Here is a 19,568-nt window from a genome sequence, read left to right as displayed (position 1 = left end):
AAGGTGTTCCTATTTCTCCACATCCTCTCCAGCATCTGTTGTTTCCTGACTTTTTAATGATCGCCATTCTAACTGGCTTGAGATGATATCTCATTGTGGTTTTGATTTGCATTTCTCTAATGACCACTGATGATGAGCTTTTTTCATATGTTTGTTGGCTGCATAAATGTTTTCTTTTGATAAGTGTCTGTTCATATCTTTTGCCCACTTTTTGATTGAGTTGTTTGTGTTTTTCTTGTAAATTTGTTTAAGTTCCTTGTAGATTCTGGATATTAGCCCTTTGTCAGATGGATAGATTGCAAAAATGTTTTCTCATTCTGTAGGTTGCCTGTTCACTCTGATGATAGTTTCTTTTGCTGTGCAGAAGCTCTTTAGTTTAATTATATCCCATTTGTCAATTTTGGCTTATGTTGCCATTGCTTTTGGTGTTTGGTGTTTGCTTGGTAAATTTTCCTCCATCCCTTTATTTTGAGCCTATGTGTGTCTTTGCACATGAGCTGGGTCTCCTGAATACAGCACACTGATGGGTCTTGTCTCTTTATCCATTTTGCCAGTCTGTGTCTTTTAATTGGGGCATTTAGCCTGTTTACAGTTAAGGTAAATATTGTTATGCATGAATTTGATTCTGTCAGTATGATGCTAGCTGGTTATTTTGCCCATTAGTAGATGCAGTTTCTTTATAGTGTCAATGTTCTTTATAATTTGATATGTTTTTGCAGTGGCTGGTACTGGTTTTTCCTTTCCATATTTAGTGCTTCCTTCAGGAGCTCTTGGAAGGCAGGCCTAATGGTGATAAAATCTCTCAGCATTTGCTTGTCTATAAAGGATTTCATTTCTCCTTTGCATATGAAGCTTAGTTTGGCTGGATATGAAATTCTGGGTTGAAAATTCTCTTCTTTAACAATGTTGAATATTGGTCCCCACTCTCTTCTGGCTTGTAGGGTTTCTGCAGAGAGATCCGCTGTTAGTCTGATGAGTTTCCCTTTGTGGGTAACCCGACCTTTCTGTCTGGCTGCCCTTGATATTTTTTCCTTCATTTCAACCTTGGTGAATCTGACAATTATGTGTCTTGGGATTATTCTTCTTGGGGAGTATCTTTGTGGTATTCTCTGTATTTCCTGATTTTAATGTTGGCCTGTCTTGCTAGGTTGGGGAAGTTCTCCTGGATAATATCCTGCAGAGTGTTTTCCAACTTGGTTCCATTCTCCCCATCACTTTCAGGTACACCAATCAAATGTAGGTTTGGTCTTTTCACATAGTCCCATATTTCTCAGAGGCTTTGTTTGTTCCTTTTCATTGTTTTTTTCTCTAACCTTGTGTTCATGCTTTATTTCATTAAGTTGATCTTCAATCTCATATCCTTTCTTCTGCTTGATTGATTCAGCTATTGATACTTGTGTATGCTTCACAAAATTCTCATGCTGTGTTTTTCAGCTCCATCAGGTCATTTATATTCTTCTCTACACTGGTTATTCTAGTTAGCAATTCGTCTAACCTTTTTTCAAGGTTCTTAGCTTCCTTGCATTGGGTTAGAACGTGCTTCTTTAGCTCGCAGGAGTTTGTTATTACCCACCTTCTGAAGCCTACTTCTGTCATTTCATCAAACTCATTCTCCATCCAGTTTTGTTCCCTTGCTGGCAAGGAGTTGTGATCCTTTGTGGGAGAAGAGGCATTCTCATTTTTGGAATTTTCAGCCTTTTTGTGCTGGTTTTTCCTCATCTTCGTGGATTTATTTACCTTTGGTCTTTGATGTTGGTGACCTTTGCATGGAGTTTCTGTGTCTGGACGTCCTTTTTGTTGATGTTGATGCTATTCCTTTCTGTTTGTTAGTTTTCCTTCTAACAGTCAGGCTCCTCTGCTGCAGGTCTGCTGGAGCTTGCTGGAGGTCCACTCCAGACTCTGTTTGCCTGGGTATCACCAACGGAGGCTGCAGAACAGCAAAGATTGCTGCCTGTTCCTTCCTCTGGAAGCTTTGTCCCAGAGGGGCACCCACCAGATGCCAGCCAGAGCTCTCCTGTATGAGGTGTCTGTCAATTCCTGCTGGGAGGTGTCTCCCAGTCAGGAGACATGGGGGTCAGGGACCCACTTGGGAGGCAGTCGTCCCTTAGCAGAGCTCGAGTGCTGTGCTGGGAGATCCGCTGCTCTCTTCAGAGCCAGCAGGCAGGAATGTTTAAGTCTGCTGAAACTGCACCTACACCCGCCCCTTCCCCCAGGTACTCTGTCCCAGGGAGAGGGGAGTTTTATCTCTAAGCCCCTGACTGGGGCTGCTGCCATTCTTTCAGAGATGCCCTGCCCATAGAGGAGGAATCTATAGAGGCAAGCTGGGTACAGAGGCTTTGCTGAGCTGTGGTGGGCTCTGCCCAGTTTGAACTTCCAGGCTGCTTTATTTACACTGTGAGGGGAAAACCACCTACTCAAGCCTCAGTAATGGTGGATGGCCCTCTCTGCACCAAACTCGAGTGCCCCAAGTTGACTTCAGTCTGCTGTGCTGGCAGCAAGAATTTCAGACCAGTGGATCTTAGCTTGCTGGGCTCTGTGGGGGTGAGATTTGCTGAGCTAGACCACTTGGCTCCCTAGCTTCAGCCTCCTTTCCAGGGGAGTAAATGGTTCTGTCTTGCTGGCATTCCAGGTGCCACCGGAGTATGAAAAACAAAAACAAGAACAAAACAAACAAACAAAAAACAACTCCTGCAGCTAGCTTGGTGTCTGCGCAAATGGCTGCCCAGTTTTGTGCTTGAAACCCAGGGCCCTGGTGGTATAGGCACCCAAGGGAGTTTCCTGGTCTGTGGGTTGCGAAGACAGTGGGAAAAGCATAGTATCTGGGCTGAATGCACTGTTCCTCATGGCACAGTCCCTCATGGCTTCCCTTGGCTAGGGGAGGGAGTATCCCAACCCCTTGCACTTCCGGGTGAGGTGACGCACCACCCTGCTTTGGCTCACCCTCTGTGGGCTGCATCCACTGTCTAATCAGTCCCAATGAGATAAGCCAGGTACCTCAGTTGGAAATGCAGAAATCACCCACCTTCTGCATTGATCTCGCTGGGAGCTGCAGACTGGAGCTGTTCCTATTTGGCCATCTTGGCAGCCACCACCTTACTTCAGTTTTGTATGTAACTCACATGTCAGCTGCATGCAATGTCATCAAGGTTTATAAGCTCGCCTTTACTTTTAATATTCAAGTTAGCTGGCATTAGCCCCACCCCTGTGCAGTATAAAACCTGCATCTATGCTCCCCCAACTCCTCAGTATTTCTGGGCATTGTTAGGGAACTTAAATATCTCTTAATCCTCCCCAGTTCTGAGTTTTCTCTGCTGAATTTTCAATCTCACATGAGTCTTGACTCTTGTGGTGTTAACCTAATGCAAATCACAGTCCTATTTTTGGTCTGCTCAAAGCACCTCTAACATAATGCAGTTGATTCTATCAGGCATTTGCTGATGGTATGAAGGTAATGGAGAAGGCTTTATCTCAGCACGGCAGATGGCTTAAAAATATTAGTTAGGCATAACCATCCTAAAATTCGTCTGCTACCCTCTCAAGGGCATCTCTTACTGGCCAACTTCTTTCCCAGGACCCAGCCAGCTATGATGTTGCTCAGGCCATAAAGCTGTCTTTCCAGACCGTCTTCACATCTTCCTCTACTCTCATTTTTCTGGACCCATCTATCCTTCTTGTAAGCTGCTCCTAGAAAACCAGATTGTAATTAATTCCACAATTTAGATCCCTGTCTCCCATCCTAAATTTACCTCCAACTCTATCTTTGTTTCCCCAATAGAATCATTAAGGCACTTTTCCAAACATACAGTTAGCTACCTGGGCACACTTTCTTAACTAGCACAAAGGAGTGGAAAGAGACTTTGAAACTGCAGACTTTTATTTACATGATTAAAATATTAGGCTTTGTCTTTCTCCTTGGCCTGGAAGCAAAAAGGCTATATTTTATCTTTTTCCTCTGGCTGTATCTTTTTCCTAATATATAGAAAAGATAGACTCTATTTTTCTCACCTCAGACACATATACCTGCAGAATGGTTACAGAGTTTCAAAATTTTTAAATAGGATCATTTTACTACATGTATTAGTGGATAAGCATTCCTAATATGAAAATCTGGAATCTGAAATGCTCCAGTCTGAAACTTTTTGAGCACTGACATGATGCTACAAGGGTAAATTTCTTCACTTGGCCTCATGTGATGGGTTGCAGTCAAAACACAGATGCACAACAGTTTATTCAGAGGGCCCAGGGGAAAAAAGACTCTCACACTTCCCTTTGGAGTGATACAGTTTTTCCGTGCACAACATGATGGTGATGCCAAACAACCACAGACTGTCCGCATGGGTGGCTGAAATAGTGACCTCTTTGCTTTCTGGTGGTTCAATATATACACACTTTGTCTTACGCACAAAATTACTTAAAATGTTGTATCAAATTACCTTCAGTCTATGTGTATAAGGTGTATATGAAACATAAATGAGTTTTTTGTGTAGACGTGTGTTCCATCCCCAAGATATCTCATTATGTAAAGGCAAATATTCCAAAATCTGAAAAATTTGAAATCCAAACTACTTCTCCTCCCAAGAATTTTAGATAAGGGATATTCAATCTTATATTTTTAGTTAAAGGCCTTCAGATTAAAGTACTTTATGTCAAGATTGGCTAGAGACAAGATTGACTTGACTCTTGCCTAACTTACTTTCACATGCAGTGTCTCAGAAGCTCTTGAACTTCCATTAACAAAGGAGAGCTATGCAGTACCATCTTCCTCACCCCTGTGGACACTCCTATCCCTCACTGCTGGGTAAGGATCAGATTATTTTCTGATTACAAAGTCACAAAACGAATACCCGGATAAAGATGTGAAGACTTAGGAAATATACAGTGAAATCTGGCCGTGCAGTTCCCTTGTAGAAATTTCCCACCTGTCAACACATTTGTATGTTTTTCCTGTTATGTCAGCATCTTGGCAGTGGTCCCCTGTATTAGTTTCCTAGGGCTGCTGTAACAAAGTACCACAAACTAGGTGCCTTAAAACAACAGGAATTTATTCTCTCACAGTTCTTGAGGCTAGAAGTCCAAAATCAAAATGTTGGCCAGGCCCTGTTCCCTCTGAAAGACCTAGGGAAGACTCTTTCCTTACCTTTTCCTGGTTTCTGATGTTTACCAGCAATCCCTTGGCATCCCTTAGCTTATAGGTGTATCACTCTAATATCTGCCTTTGTCTACAGATAGCCTTGTTTCCTGTGTGTTTCTGTCGTGTCCAAATTTCCCTCTTCTTATAAGGACACCGATGATTGCATTAGGGCTCATTCTAATCTAGTATGGCCTCTTCTTAACTTGATTACATCTACAAATACTCTGTTTCCAAATAAGGTCATATTCTGAGGTTCTGGATGGACATGAACTTCGGGGGACACTATTCAACTCAGTACATTCCCCCTGTTACCACATGCGGCCAAAGGAGATCAACTTCAGTGATCCTCCAAACTCCAAGGGCACAGACTTGTGCAAAATTGTCTTCAATTTCCAGAGCAGCAAGGGAATCATTGCTTTTCAAAACATTATGTATGTAGATCCTTCCATTATTTTGGAAACCAAGAGACTATGCTATTTCTTTTTATTCCCTATAGCCTTCTAGCTAAACTTTATACTTTTTAATACAGATGAGTCTATGGATCATTTCCACCTATTTTCTCTGTTTTCAATGTCTGTGTCACCATTTGCCCACTTACCATTCACAGATTACCATTGACCAGTGAAGAACATGTGGGAACTGTGGCAGGATGGAAGGCCCATTCATGGTCAATGTCTTATATCTTTTTTGACTGATTACTATCCTAATTAGTTTTTAAAAATAGTCATTTTCCCTCACCCTATCAATGAAAAATTAAGTTATGAAGGCAAAAATATTTTGTTTGAAATGGCCTCAGGAGGTGCAGGGCTGATTTATTTTCCTAACATTGATTTTCACAAATCTTGACTGTTCCTAGGCTGCTCTTACTGGGCTATACCCATCCCTGAGGCTCCTACCAGTTCTCTTCTGAGCTCTCTCTCCCCATTCATGTTCTCAGTATTGTGCAAGGCATGTAGCAGTGTATGTAGAGTGAAGGTCAACTGCAGCAGATTGGGGTTGGTGGAAATGAATGGTCCATGAAAACTGTATTTAATTTGGATCTACAATTACTATTGTGTTTAACTTAGATCTACAATTACATGGCATGGATTTCTAAAGCTTCTACATACTCCCTAGATAAAACATGTTAAGGCTTAGATAGGTCATAGGGTTTTATGATTTGGCTCTGGGTTGCACAAAAATTTGACAAAAGCTTATCAATCTAGGATGAGTGAGAATTTTTGTGGGTGGTATTGGTGGCGATGGTGTACTTTAATGGTTCTGGAAAGGGGTTGTCCCATATACTTTGGGGGAGAACTTTAATGAGGGGCTTTGTATACCTCAATTTCTGTGTTTTGCCTTTTCTTGCATTATTCTTTGTTTAATGTTTTAGGTGATGAAGCCAACCCTTGCAAATTTCAGGCTTGTAATGAATTTTCGGAGTGTCTGGTCAACCCCTGGAGTGGAGAGGCAAAGTGCAGATGCTTCCCTGGATATCTGAGTGTGGAAGAACGGCCCTGTCAGAGTCTCTGTGACCTACAGCCTGACTTCTGCTTGAATGATGGAAAGTGTGACATTATGCCTGGGCACGGGGCCATTTGTAGGTATGTTGTAGTTACAGATTTTGGCTTTAGAGGCTGTAAATATTTCCTCTAAAGAAAAGGGGCCTGCACCTGTAATTTTAGGATACTTATTATAGTAGGCATTATAGAAGTTATATCTAGGCAATAGATGGGAGCCATCTAACTGTCATGTGAGGATGAGTTGTTTAATAGGCCCAAATTTCAATTCAGTAATTTATGCTGTTAGGGAACTGTAAAAAAAAAAAATTGTCTAAATATGCCCTATTGGCTGGGTGTGGTGGCTCAAGCCTGTAATCCCAGCACTTTGGGAGGCCGAGGTGGGTGGATCACCTGAAGTCAGGAGATCGAGACCATCCTGGCCAACATGGCGAAACCCCATCTCTACTAAAAATACAAAAATTAGCTGGATGTGGTGGCAGGCACCTGTAATCCCAGCTACTTGGGAGGCTGAGGCAGGAGAATTGCTTGAACCAGGAGGCAGAGGTTGCAGTGAGCTGAGATCGTGCCACTGCACTCCAGCCTGGGCAACAAGATTGAAACTCCGTCTCAAAAAAAGAAAAAGAAAAAAGTCCTACTGAGTACTTGGAGCAGATGGAGATCTTTGTATTATAGTTTTTAATGGTGATGATAAGGAAACTGGCATTCAAATGAGGTTTAGGCATAAGATCACGTTCCTCTATATCTGAAAGTGAAAATGAATTTTATTGTTATATTTGAATTATATTTTTAAAGGTTTTGGGCCCCTCTTATTCCTACTTAGTATTCATTCAAAGATAAAGAAAAACAAGTATTTAAAGTTTTCAAAGTGGTGACAAAAACATTTTTCTTTAAGTACATCTGAGATCCTTTTTCTAAAGGTAGAACCAATGAGAAGATGAGCGGATTCAGTTAGCCCGACTGTCATCTGCTCACTCCCCTTAAACAAAGTCAAACAAATCAACTTTCCAACCACACACAACCAAAGCTGCATGGTTGAAGAGGAGAGGATGGTGAGAACAAGGAGGAGAAACACAAAGTAGAGGAAAGTTTGCAAGGTCAAAATGGGCAAATGTTGGCATAGATGCCAGAAACAGGAAATAAGTAGAAATAATCCAGACTCTTCTATATGAAGAAGCATAAAGTTTATAAGGAGAAAAACAGTCTCTTCATGTCCAGAGAAATTAATATTACCTAGAAAAGCAGTGATTTCCTCTCCCTGTGGCTTTAGGGCTTGAAGTATATCTTTAGCATACTGGAAGGACATGGGGAGTCTGGAGGCCTGGATTCTAGGCCCAGTTCTTTAGCAGACTAATTGTATGGCCTGATGCCAGTCACTTCCCTTCCTAAGCTTGTTTTTTGGTTATCCATAAATAAGGATGTTAAGGAGTAGAATAATTTCCTTAAACATATTTAGCTTTTTTTTTCCTTAAACCTATTCAGTTTTTTTTCAAACAGTCATTGAGGACCTACTAGGTCTGTGCTGGGCTTTATGCACCGCCTTAAATTGTATGATCTTTTAACCTGTCTATTCAACTCTTTATGAAGCTTCACATGGTCAGCATTTATTTCTCTACTTTCCTCTAGTCCCTCAGAAGGTTCTGCTATTAACTGTCAGTGTGAGCAGAGTGATTCAGATATCGGACTTGGTGACTGTTGGTTGCAGGTGCCGGGTGGGTGAGAACTGGTGGTACCGAGGCAAGCACTGTGAGGAATTTGTGTCTGAGCCCGTGATCATAGGCATCACTATTGCCTCCGTGGTTGGACTTCTTGTCATCTTTTCTGCTATCATCTACTTCTTCATCAGGACTCTTCAAGCACACCATGACAGGAGTGAAAGAGAGAGGCCGTTCAGGTAAATAAGGAAAAGAGCTCTCTAATGGAATACAATGTTCCATTTACACATTTATTTAGTACTTACCAGGTGCCAAATATTGGACAAGGAGCTGGGTGGGTGGAAGAGAGCTATGAATTTGAATAAACACATGGTCCTTGTCCTCAAAGGGGTGTCAAATTAAAGAAAAACAGAATTAGTACTAAGAATAAGATGCTAAAGAGCCTAGATGAGGTATAAATAAGTTTTGCCTGGGGAAAGAGTCTTAAAAGTTTTAATGATGGCTGTGGTAATTTGCTGGAGGGAAAGAGTAGACATTTGCTACGTTTGGGCTGGGATGCTTTCTAGCTGGTTGAATGAGCATGAGCAAAGTCAGGGAGGCATGCATGAACTTCAAGGCTCATTGAAGGAAAGGCATGGTTGAGTGTGGCCAGAATGCCTATTTCATGGCCAGAAAGAATTTGGAGAAGCAAAGATGGAGATGAGATAGGAGAGATGAATTTCCCTTCAGGGAGGACCAGATCTGTTACAACTTGCTCCTCTTTGGCTCATACTAGTGATAATAAGCCAGATTTTAAATCTAGGTAAGGGTCTGTCAATAAATGAAATCTCATTCTCTGTTTAGTTGAGTGTTGCTTCATTAATGGGGAAATAAAACCTGGTCCATTTGCTAGACTAAGGATTCAAGGATCATAATCACACATAGTACTTTGCTTCTGTGCGTCTGAAGTCTGTAAGAGCTACAACTTGAGGTCTAGTTTACCTTCCCTCACCATCAACTTGGCTAAGTCCTGGAGCACCTGGGACATACCTCTATCATTGTTATTATACTTCTTATTGTGTCTGACTTTTCATTAGACTGTAACCTCATCCAGGGCAGAGATAAAAGATTATTTGTATCAGCAGTGTGTAGAACAGTCCTATGTGCATAATCAATGCTCGGTAAATATGTGTAGACCTGAGTTGAATTTAATTGAGGCTCTGCTTCCCCTAGACCCTAATATTTATATTTCAGTCAGATTTGCTGCATGGCTACACACTGATTTTCAATGTGTATAACTCTGGGAATGATGAAGCTACAGTTTATGAAGCACCATCTACTGGCAGACATAGTTTCCAACATTTATGAATGCCAGGCACCGTGGCAAATAAGATGAATGAGACATGGAACAAGTCCACAGGGCACTTGCCATGGATGTGAGGAAATCATAATGATAACACTTGACAAATAATTTTTGAGGTTGATCTAGATGTTTTTCACAGTTATGTCCCACCATTTGTGTAAAGTGCACCTGTTTTTCTTCAACATAAATCTCGTCCCAGGTAAATAGTCTTCCACATAGTTGAGCGTCCAAACAAGAGCCTGAATCAATCATATCTTTCTTTCAGTGGCTCCAGCAGGCAGCCTGACAGCCTCTCATCCATTGAGAATGCTGTGAAGTACAACCCCGTGTATGAAAGTCACAGGGCTGGATGTGAGAAGTATGAGGGACCCTATCCTCAGCATCCCTTCTACAGCTCCGCTAGCGGAGACATGGTTGGTGGGCTGAGCAGAGAAGAAATCAGACAGATGTATGAGAGCAGTGAGCTTTCCAGAGAGGTGGGAAACTTTGCATTTATGTTGCTGTACTGTTGCTGTTGCAGCTACTGCTGGTGTGTGTGTGTGGGGGGGGGGGGGTGGCAGGTAGGGGTGTGTATGAGTGTATGTGTGCATGCACATGGACTTTAAGAAAGTGTAAAAAATATTTAGTAATTGGTTTTTACCTTGTATCTCCTAGTCAGTATGATATGCACAGAGTATTAAATTCTAAGCAGTACCTTATTTCCCACCCAATGGAGCTTTTTTTTTTTTTTTTTGTTGCATTATTAACTGGTACTCTCTCCTTCCTCCCTTTCTTCCTTAGAAATATGTCTGATTTAGAGCAGGACATGTAATATCCAGAGTAGTGTATGTAGATCCTTCCATTTCCCTGAAAGTTCACACTCCTGCACTTCTTTCTTATAGCATACTCCTGAATAGCCCAGAATGTAACAATTCCTTATGAAAATTAGAACCCCTTTTAAAAGGCTGTTGAGGTTTTTCTGATGCAATGTGTGGCCTGTTGTTTCTTTTTTGTTCAAGGAAATTCAAGAGAGAATGAGAGTTTTGGAACTGTATGCCAATGATCCTGAGTTTGCAGCTTTTGTGAGAGAGCAACAAGTGTAAGCTTTTGAAACAACCCCCTACCCCGACCTACAGACTTAACAGTTTGCTCTAGAGTAATGTCACACCTGAGTGAGCACATAATTTCCCGTCCATGTGACAGGAGTCTCCGTGATAACCAACATTTGTTGAGTTCTTCAAAGTTTATGCATGTCCAGGCAGATTATCTCATTTCTTCCTTATAAGGGCTTTGTAAATTGAGTGTTTCTTATTTGAGGAAAGGAAATCTTGGAGACATGAAGGGACTTACTTAAGATGACAGTGATAGCCAGTGGCAGAGAAGATTTAAAACTAAGATACTGTCTGTTTTGGACTAGAGACACCTGGACTACACATAGTCTTTTCATATTTTCTCTCTTGTTATCATAGATCTCACTAGTGATCTGATTGATCTGATGCCATAAAATATTTTTCATAGATAGTTCCTTTGAAGAACATTTGAGTAGCCATAAATCCTCACATATTTCAACATATTCTTTCAATTCTATCTCTGTAGATACTTTTCAGTATGCTTTGAATTACAAATCTCATTAAACTGTATCTCTTGCCTCTATCAAGTTTATCTTAATTTTCCCATTTGCTTTTCTCAGGATGCATTTTGGGCAATTGTCTGTAATTTTTTTCTTTGTTCCCACAATCCATAAGTAGACATAGGTTACAAAATAAACTATCTTGAAAAGAGGCGATAATGGGCGTTAGCTGAGAGTATTGGGTAGGATTATAGTTTGGTATTGATAGTTGGTCCTACTGTTGCCTTCGTGGAAGTAACATGGAGGGCCAGATAGGTATCTTCTGGCTTGGCTTTTAGAAGAGAAAAATCAGAGCAATTCATGCATGCTTATAAGAGAAATTAATGAAGGGTCACAATAACACCCATGGCCCTGAGGGGAACCCCTGCCCCTTTACTCAAAATTCTTTTTCTCTGCTAGGTGGCTCCTTTGCTCATGGTTCCTCTGTAAGAGAAGGGACAAACTGATAACTGAGGAAACTGAGAAAGATGCTTTTCTAATTCCATGTGCATGGTAGAAATAACTCTAAAAATCTCTGAACATCTGACTTGGCTCCTAGGAGGTGCTGCCAGTCTTGCTGAATGCAGCCAGAGCAATATCACCAGGCGTCTGCCTTTCAAACCAGAGAATCCATTCATCTCTGCATCTTCAGCCAGCAGATGACCCACAGCTCCATTTCAGTAGTACCCAATAGAAAGAACATGAATGTTTCGACCCTTTAGAAGCCTCTCAAAGCTACCTGACTGAATGTGTTCACTGAATTAAAAATGCATCTTTTCTAGGCTAAGACATCCAAAGGAAGGCTTCAGGAGAGCCTTATGGGAATAGGCAGATTGGCTACATGTTTCTGTTTCTTCTGGTGCACTGTCTAACATTAAAATACACACACAGAGTCTATGAAACAAAGAGGATTTGAACTAGAAGACCCTGTGAGACAAAAGAAAGTCTACACAGGCTCTGTAACCTTAGGAGGTTCACAGAGGGAATAAGACATTGGAAAGATGTCAGGCATGTAATCCAAACAGCATTTTCAGTTTTCGCTTAGTTTCAGAGTTTTCATCTATCAGGTAGCCCAAAACATGTTAATGGATTTGATTCAGGATTAAAGCACCACATGGTCTTTGTAGAGTGGATTAAAAAAATTTTTAGCACAGAACAGAACAACTTTCCTCCAAATAAAGAAGAAAATAGAAAGTATTCATGATTTTAGGAGTATAGCTTAGTGATGTATGACAATAATTGCATATTATTACATTCTTGCTTTTTTTACTGAATTGCTCTTTGTGTTTTCATGGCAGGGAAGAGCTTTAACCAAAACTCCTGTTCTGAAACTGATTAGAAGCCTAGAGAAGACGGAGATTACTTGTTACTTATGTCATATAATTAACCTGGATTTTAAACACTGTTGGAAGAAGAGTTTTCTATGAAAAAATTAAATATAGGGCACACTGGTTTTTTTTCAGCTTAAGTTTTCAGAACGTAGTAAGAGATGTTACCATTTTTATTTCTATAAAGACTGAAAGCTGTGTTTAAATAAATTGAAAACTACATAAACTCTGGAAAGTATTCTACAAGAAAAAGCTGGACCTAGGAGTTAGGGCTGCAGTTGCTGTCTGCTTCTGAATCATTGGGGGTGTCTCCTAAGAACTGTGCCTCGGGTTTCTCAATAGGAAAATAAGGTGAGACTCTTACATGGAGAAGTCTGGCTTAGTAAGGGAATATTTTGGAGCATATTTGTTATTGTTGGGTAGAAGGGGAAACCTTTGAAATAGTCTTAATGGATAGTTTATAATCAGGCATTCATCTAAATAAAATTCTTTTATTGATGAAACTGCTAAAGAAAAAGCAAACTTTTTTTGCTGCAGGATAGAATTAGGGTTGTATTTTTATGCTTCTATCAGTGTTTTGCATTTCCTGAGCATATTAATCAAGACCACATTATTGTTATGTTAACTGTGTTAATATCCTTTTTTTTTTTTTTTTTAGTTTTCAGGAAGAATGCACATATATACATATATAAAGTTTAGAAGATTCCCATTAATCCAAAGACAAATTTAATCACATGGGCAGGGAGGGAGTGAGTGTCGGGTCAAGACCCCAGTGCTGAGAATATATTTTGTTTCTTGATTGCTGGACTGAGGTTCCCTGATTGCTTCTGAAATCTAAAGATGTCTTGGGCAAATCCTGTCTCTCCTCTAGTTCCTAGTGTATTAATTTGGAAAACAGCACTTAACTACCTCACATAATATAGATTAGCTCATTTTCATTGCTTCTCCTTTGTGTAATACCTCCTGTCTAAATTAACTCCTGCTTATACAAAACGGGGCAAAGCTTCTATTACAATTAAAATATTTTAAACACTGAACAGATAGGAAGTCCATACCTTATATAAATTTTGACAGAAAATGGAAATTTTCCTCTTTCCCCCTAGTGTTTTTTTTTGAATGAGTTGCTTTGGAGGGGGAGAGGAGGAGGCCAAATAATCATCATCATGATATTAAATTGCATATGCAATAGGTTATTATTAATGCAGATACTTTATGCTAGATGTCTTCATGTTTGCCAAAAACAATTCTGAACATTTTGATTTATTTCTGACCAGATATAAATAACCAGTATAAACTGACCATAAGATAAAATACTTGGTTCACTTTTTTTTCTCAACTTGATGACTGCCAATTCTGCTCATTATGAGGACACTGGAAACTAAATATCTGGGCTCAGCGCATGCCACAGTAAAGCTAGTGAAAGCCTTGAAGATGGCCAGGTATTTTGCAAAGTATGTATGGATAACAGGGTGTGTGTGTGTGTGTGTGTGTGTGTGTGTGTGTGCGTGCGCCACGGTGGCTCCCTTATCCTAGTATTTCCTTTCATTCCCTACTCACATAGTGGATCCTCTAACAGTTCAGTATAGGTACACTTTCCACTATTTTATTGACATGTTCTAGTCTTAATATTGGATAATTAGACACTTTCCACTGGGCCCATTTGAAAAGTAATTGATAATTACCTTTAAGACATTTTAAGTGTTAATGATATTTGTCACTACTAAATGCTTAGTTTTATTTATAAAACTTTCAAAGTTTTCTGTTTAAGATTGTAAACTGTTTTCCTGTACTACGTGTTAGATGAAAGTGTATTTTATCACAAATTAACCTTAGAATGCAACTCTTTGAATGTGTGCTTGCTGGAAGAATTCCAGATGGACACAAATCCCTCTAGGGCAGGTCACCATGCGGAACACTTAGGAGAAGCACAAACTGAGCCAAATGAGGGTTGTTGTTTTCCACAAACTAAGCAGTGAAGTGGGAATTTGGGAATTCTGACACACGTCACCATCTCTGATTTCCTTTTGCATGACCTTTTCATGCAAGAGCAAAACACTTAGCTCTTCATGAATGTCTGCTCCACACCAATGAAATGGAAGAGTAAAGGAACCCCTCAACTATCAGGGAATGAACAGGAGGCCTCAGTTGAGGAATACAACTTTTGTCCTACCTTTGCTATAGCTGAACCACCGTTGAAAGGCTGAAGAACAGTTTGCCCAGCAAAGATCCACTCATGTACAAAGCAAAGCACTAAAGGAGCTATTAGTTTGATGGAAAAAACTACCCCTAAAGAGCTTCTTTCTAAAAGACCTTCCTCGAAGGTGATTTAATGGCATGTCATCATTTAAAAGACTTAGGCTGAACTCTCATTTACACTGCACAATTGAGGAATGAAATTTTCTGAGTATTAGAACGTTCTTCTTAACCTAAAAATATAATATTCAACAAGACTATCACCTTATGTGAAAATAATAAAATGCAGTTAGCAATAAAAGTGCATGGTAAATAACCATTTTAAAAATGTTATTATAAAAGGTTGTAAGATACTGTGGTGTTTTACAGATGTAGCCTTTATGATTGAATTACATACACTATCCTTTTCTATGGGTTATGGATAAAGGGGAATTTATTTGATAAATAGGGCTCCATTTTCACCATTGCAATGGTTTAAGGGTGTTTGTTCACATTTATGTGGCCTGAAGTCCCATTTTTATCATTATTATTATTTGAGATGGAGTCTCGCTCTGTCACCCAGACTGGAGTGCAATGGGGTGATCTCAGCTCCCGGCAACCTCTGCCTCCTGGGTTCAAGCGATTCTCGTGCTTCAGCTTCCTGAGTAGCTGGGGTTACAGACACCCACCACCATGCCCAGCTAATTTTTATATTTTTAGTAGAGACGGGGTTTCACCATCACCATGTTGGCCAGCCTGATCTCAAACTCCTGACCTCAGGTGATCCACCTGCGTTGGCCTCCCAAAGTGCTGGGATTACAGGCATGAGCCACCGCACCTGGCCCCATTTAATTTATATAATAAAACAAGTGCAGGCTTTACCTGATTTTATTCTCACCTTCTGTTTTTTCTTCTGCATTATCTGTCACCATGGGTTGGCTCCTTCCCACTTTCTCTTTTTTCTTTTCTTTTTTTTTTTGCCACACTAAGTTGTAATGTGTTTGAATAACTCTGACTTAATATTACCTCTAACAAAAAGCTGGAAACTGCACAAATATTCTTTGTAGGCTCTAAAAGTAGGTTGGCTGAAGTATGATACCTGAACTAATTATTCATTTGTGTGCTTGTTTTATAAGTTTGACTTCCATTTCATGATTTTTTTGGTAGCTTTGTGTTATTTCTGTTTTCAGCAATGGGTACTTTGACATCTTTCTGTCTCTGAATTGAATTTTCATTTTGCAAGGGAAGAGAAGACAACATATTTATTCCATAATGAAAGAGCTAATGAAGTAGAATAACTATTAAATTGAGATGTTTTAGCAAAAAAACAAAAACACAAACCCCAAACGGGTTGTTTTGTTTTATTTTTTTCTAAAACGTTTCTAACAATTCCCAGTAGGAATGGGTGGGGCCAGCCTTCCTCATTTACAATCCAGCTGCAGTGAGTCAAGATCCTAGCTTATTCTCCCAATTGTGTAATAAATGCAGAAAAATGATGTGACGGTCACAATTCTCAAATCCATTGCATTGTATTCCACAAAGGATATCCTGGCGGAAGGTGGAAATGTGGGAGGGTACCATGATGTAAAGAATTGCCTGGAAATTTCCTTGAGTCATGCATTTTGTAAAACCTTACACTACTGCTATGAGTTAATAAGAGACAGGTTAAACCACTCCCCTCAGGATAGTAAGACTGGTTAAAAACACTGCTCTCAGCCCACACAGTTATAGCTACAGCCTAGGTTAAATGATTCTTCATCCTGGTGTTTTTATTCTCATATTTAATTACTTCTTTAAAGATTAAGATTATATATAGAAAAAATAATTGTGGTATCAGAGAATACAGGTATAATTTTTCATATATCAGGACTATGTGATGATACTTAAGCAATAGTGTACATACCGTAATATATGTTTAATATGGAGTATGGATAATGAAGGACTTTTCTTTTTCACCTTGTTTTTAATGACATTTTATCCAGAGTTTGAATCAAATAAATTCATGTTAACTGTACTATTTTATTGAAATGTTCTAGTCTTATTATTGGATAATTAGAAATAAACATTTTAAAGTCTTTATGAATAAATAAGGATGTTTTCCTATGTATACAACTGTACTATTTTCATTAGTAATAAACATCACTTTCAAGAACCTGTCTACATTTGTTTTTGTCAATTAGAAGGAAAATTGTAGCTCTTAGCAACAGTTGAATTGTAATGACCATTTAAAGACACATGCTATGTAAGCACTGTGTGAAAATGAAAATCTTTCTTTGATTTATCTTCGCGAAGTGAAGATTAGGAGAACTGGAGATTAATTTGGAGCCTAAGTGTCGCCTCAAATTTTGTTGTATTTAATGATGATGGGTCATTATTTGGCCGTTCTTAAACTTTACTCTTTTAAACTGTTAGAAACTCTCTTTTTTTTCCCCTGTCATCTGCTTAAGGTAGGAATGGAAAGAAAACTGATGAAGCTGATTAAAGAAAGATTTGATGGCATAGCTAGCACCAGCTGTCTGTAAGGAGAGGAGAAATGGGTGACCTGTCTAAAGAGAAAAGAGAAGACATAAACAATCTAAAGCAATCTTGCATGGGAGGGGCAGGAGAAAAATCAGCTACCAGTTATCTAAGCAGGTGATTCCCCAGGGCATTGGCCATCAGAAACCTCAGTTTTCAGTTTTTTTCCTTCCTACCTTTGCATGATGTCTTGCTGGAAACAGGACATGAGGAAATCGTAAATCAGTCTTAGAAAATAGGAGGGTGGTGTTACAATGAGAACACTTGGACACAGGATGGCGAACATCACACACCCAGACCTGTCGTGGGGTGGGGGGAGGGGGGAGGGATAGCATTAGGAGATGTATCTGATGCAAATGACGAGTTAATGGGTGTACCACACCAACATAGCAGATGTATACATATGTAACAAACCTTCACATTGTGCACATGTACCCTAGAACTTAAAGTATTATATAAAAAAAGAAAAAAAAAAGAAAATAGGAGGGTGGTCTTGATTTGACTCCAAAGACCATATTATAAAAACAAAAAGTAGGGGAAATATGCCTAATAAATATCTGTTGATTGATTAATAAGTGACCTGGTTTTAGGAGAAACAGTGAGTAATAACCCTGCTTTTAAGAAGTCTGGTCTGGACAAGCCCTAGTAACTTGTAGCTCATGCTCTCACAATGCTGGTCCACTTTCTAGTTCCTCTAAATTTATGTCCCATGTGAACTAGTCCTTATGGGCTGTGCTTCATGAGCTAACCTTGAAATTATCTTCTCACCAAAACTCACATATCTTGTCCCCCCCGCACCCCCTGTTTGTAAGAACAAATGAATTGATGCTAATATGATAATAGGTGTTCAGAAATCAGTCTTTTCCAAGTAACACCAACATTGTGTGTGGACTTTTGGGAAACAGCTCATTATCTCAGATTAATAATTCTCATTGTCAATATTGCACACACCATGGCAGGTTTGGGGAAGAGTGTGCATATTTTCATCAGGTGAGCCTTTCAATGAGCCTCAAAAAATTATTCGTTCATGCCTTTTTCCGTACACGTATATGCTTCCATTCTGTTATTCGCTAAAGCTGTATTATAGTTTTTTATTCATGTCATTAACTTCCCACTAAACTGAGTTTTTTTGATGTTAGGGCCATGCCTTATTCATTTGCTATTTGCAAAGCCAAAGAGTACTTGATGTAGAGTTGGTTTACAATAATGTGCAATTCAGTTAGCTTGAAATAATGGGAGGTATCTGTTTTATCCCCAGCAAGCAAATGGTTACCTTGTATAACAGGAACAAATTAGGTGGACCCTGAATGGTTTAAAAATCACTTTTAAAGAGATGGTTTACAGAGATTTAAAAATAGCACTAAATATTTCACAAGATAAAATTGATACATTTATATCTACCTTATTCTCATCTGGTAATTTATAGAATGTATAGACTGCTACATTCCATACATTGTATGTCCACATGTAGTAACCTTTCCGAGTTTCCTAACCATAGACTCAATGAAGAAGGCAGGATGAAGAGGTAGTATGGTTTGGGGAGTGGTGGTAGGATAGTAGGAAAAATTTAGGTGCTGTGGCTCAGAGAGGGGTAAAAACTGAGGAGCTTGTGGGGATAGATGGGAACAATAATCAACTTATTTTCTGCTTGTAGAATTTGGAGTATGAGGCATATAAAGGCGTTTGTTTAATCTTGAAAAATGTTCCTATAAAGTGACTTCATGCTTTGTCTATTTCTTTATCATGCAGGGCAGAAAAAAGGCATCAGAAAGCAAGACAAGGGTGAAGGTGTGACTCAGTTCTTCCCTTTCTTAGAAAAAAACCTGAGAGATGAGTAGTTGGTTACACCTTTCAGTTTTATTCAAGTTTCTGTAATTACCTTTTTTGAAAGTTAGTGATGATGTGCCTTCAAAATTGATCATGTTTGTCCTGAACATAGCAACAACTGATTTTGGTATTTCCCCTCAGTTTCCCAGGGTTTGCCCTAAGGGGAAAATTGCTTGACTTCCTATTTCTGTAACTCTATCCTCACATAGTGGCAGGTATCCTGGTGCTCCAAAGGAAAGGCCCTTAAGAGAGAAGCCTTCATGCCAGGTTTGTCCAGGACATACTACCCCTAATGTGATGTAGGTGTTTGGAAGCATCTATGTGATTCTACACTCCTAGAGAACAGGTATGAGTTTTTCTCAGTGTTAGATAATTGGCAAATACTCAACAAAACTTATACTGGTGCTGACACAGGATTCTTCTCAGCCACTTTGCCAACTGGTGACCTCCATGGCCAGTGATGCCCCCCCACCACTCAGGCCTCACTGAACACCAGGCTTGCCACTGGA

General features: G+C 39.6%; 1 protein-coding gene across 1 annotated transcript in view; it reads left to right on the top strand.

Annotated features, from left to right (window-relative positions):
• Positions 1-16,867, top strand: part of IMPG2 (interphotoreceptor matrix proteoglycan 2) — a 98,632-nt gene extending 81,765 nt beyond the window's left edge. Inside the window, exons 15-19 of the mRNA XM_054481508.2 lie at positions 6,504-6,714; positions 8,336-8,524; positions 9,893-10,103; positions 10,626-10,705; positions 12,514-16,867. Of these exons, the coding sequence (XP_054337483.1) occupies positions 6,504-6,714; positions 8,336-8,524; positions 9,893-10,103; positions 10,626-10,705; positions 12,514-12,526 (704 nt within the window). The 3' untranslated portion in view covers positions 12,527-16,867. The remainder of the gene's footprint in view (positions 1-6,503; positions 6,715-8,335; positions 8,525-9,892; positions 10,104-10,625; positions 10,706-12,513) is intronic.
• Positions 16,868-19,568: the final 2,701 nt, after the last annotated feature.

This window comes from Pongo pygmaeus, chromosome 2, assembly GCF_028885625.2.
Source record: "Pongo pygmaeus isolate AG05252 chromosome 2, NHGRI_mPonPyg2-v2.0_pri, whole genome shotgun sequence".
NCBI classification, from domain to species: domain Eukaryota; kingdom Metazoa; phylum Chordata; class Mammalia; order Primates; family Hominidae; genus Pongo; species Pongo pygmaeus.
This window is presented reverse-complemented; position numbering and strand designations above follow the sequence as displayed.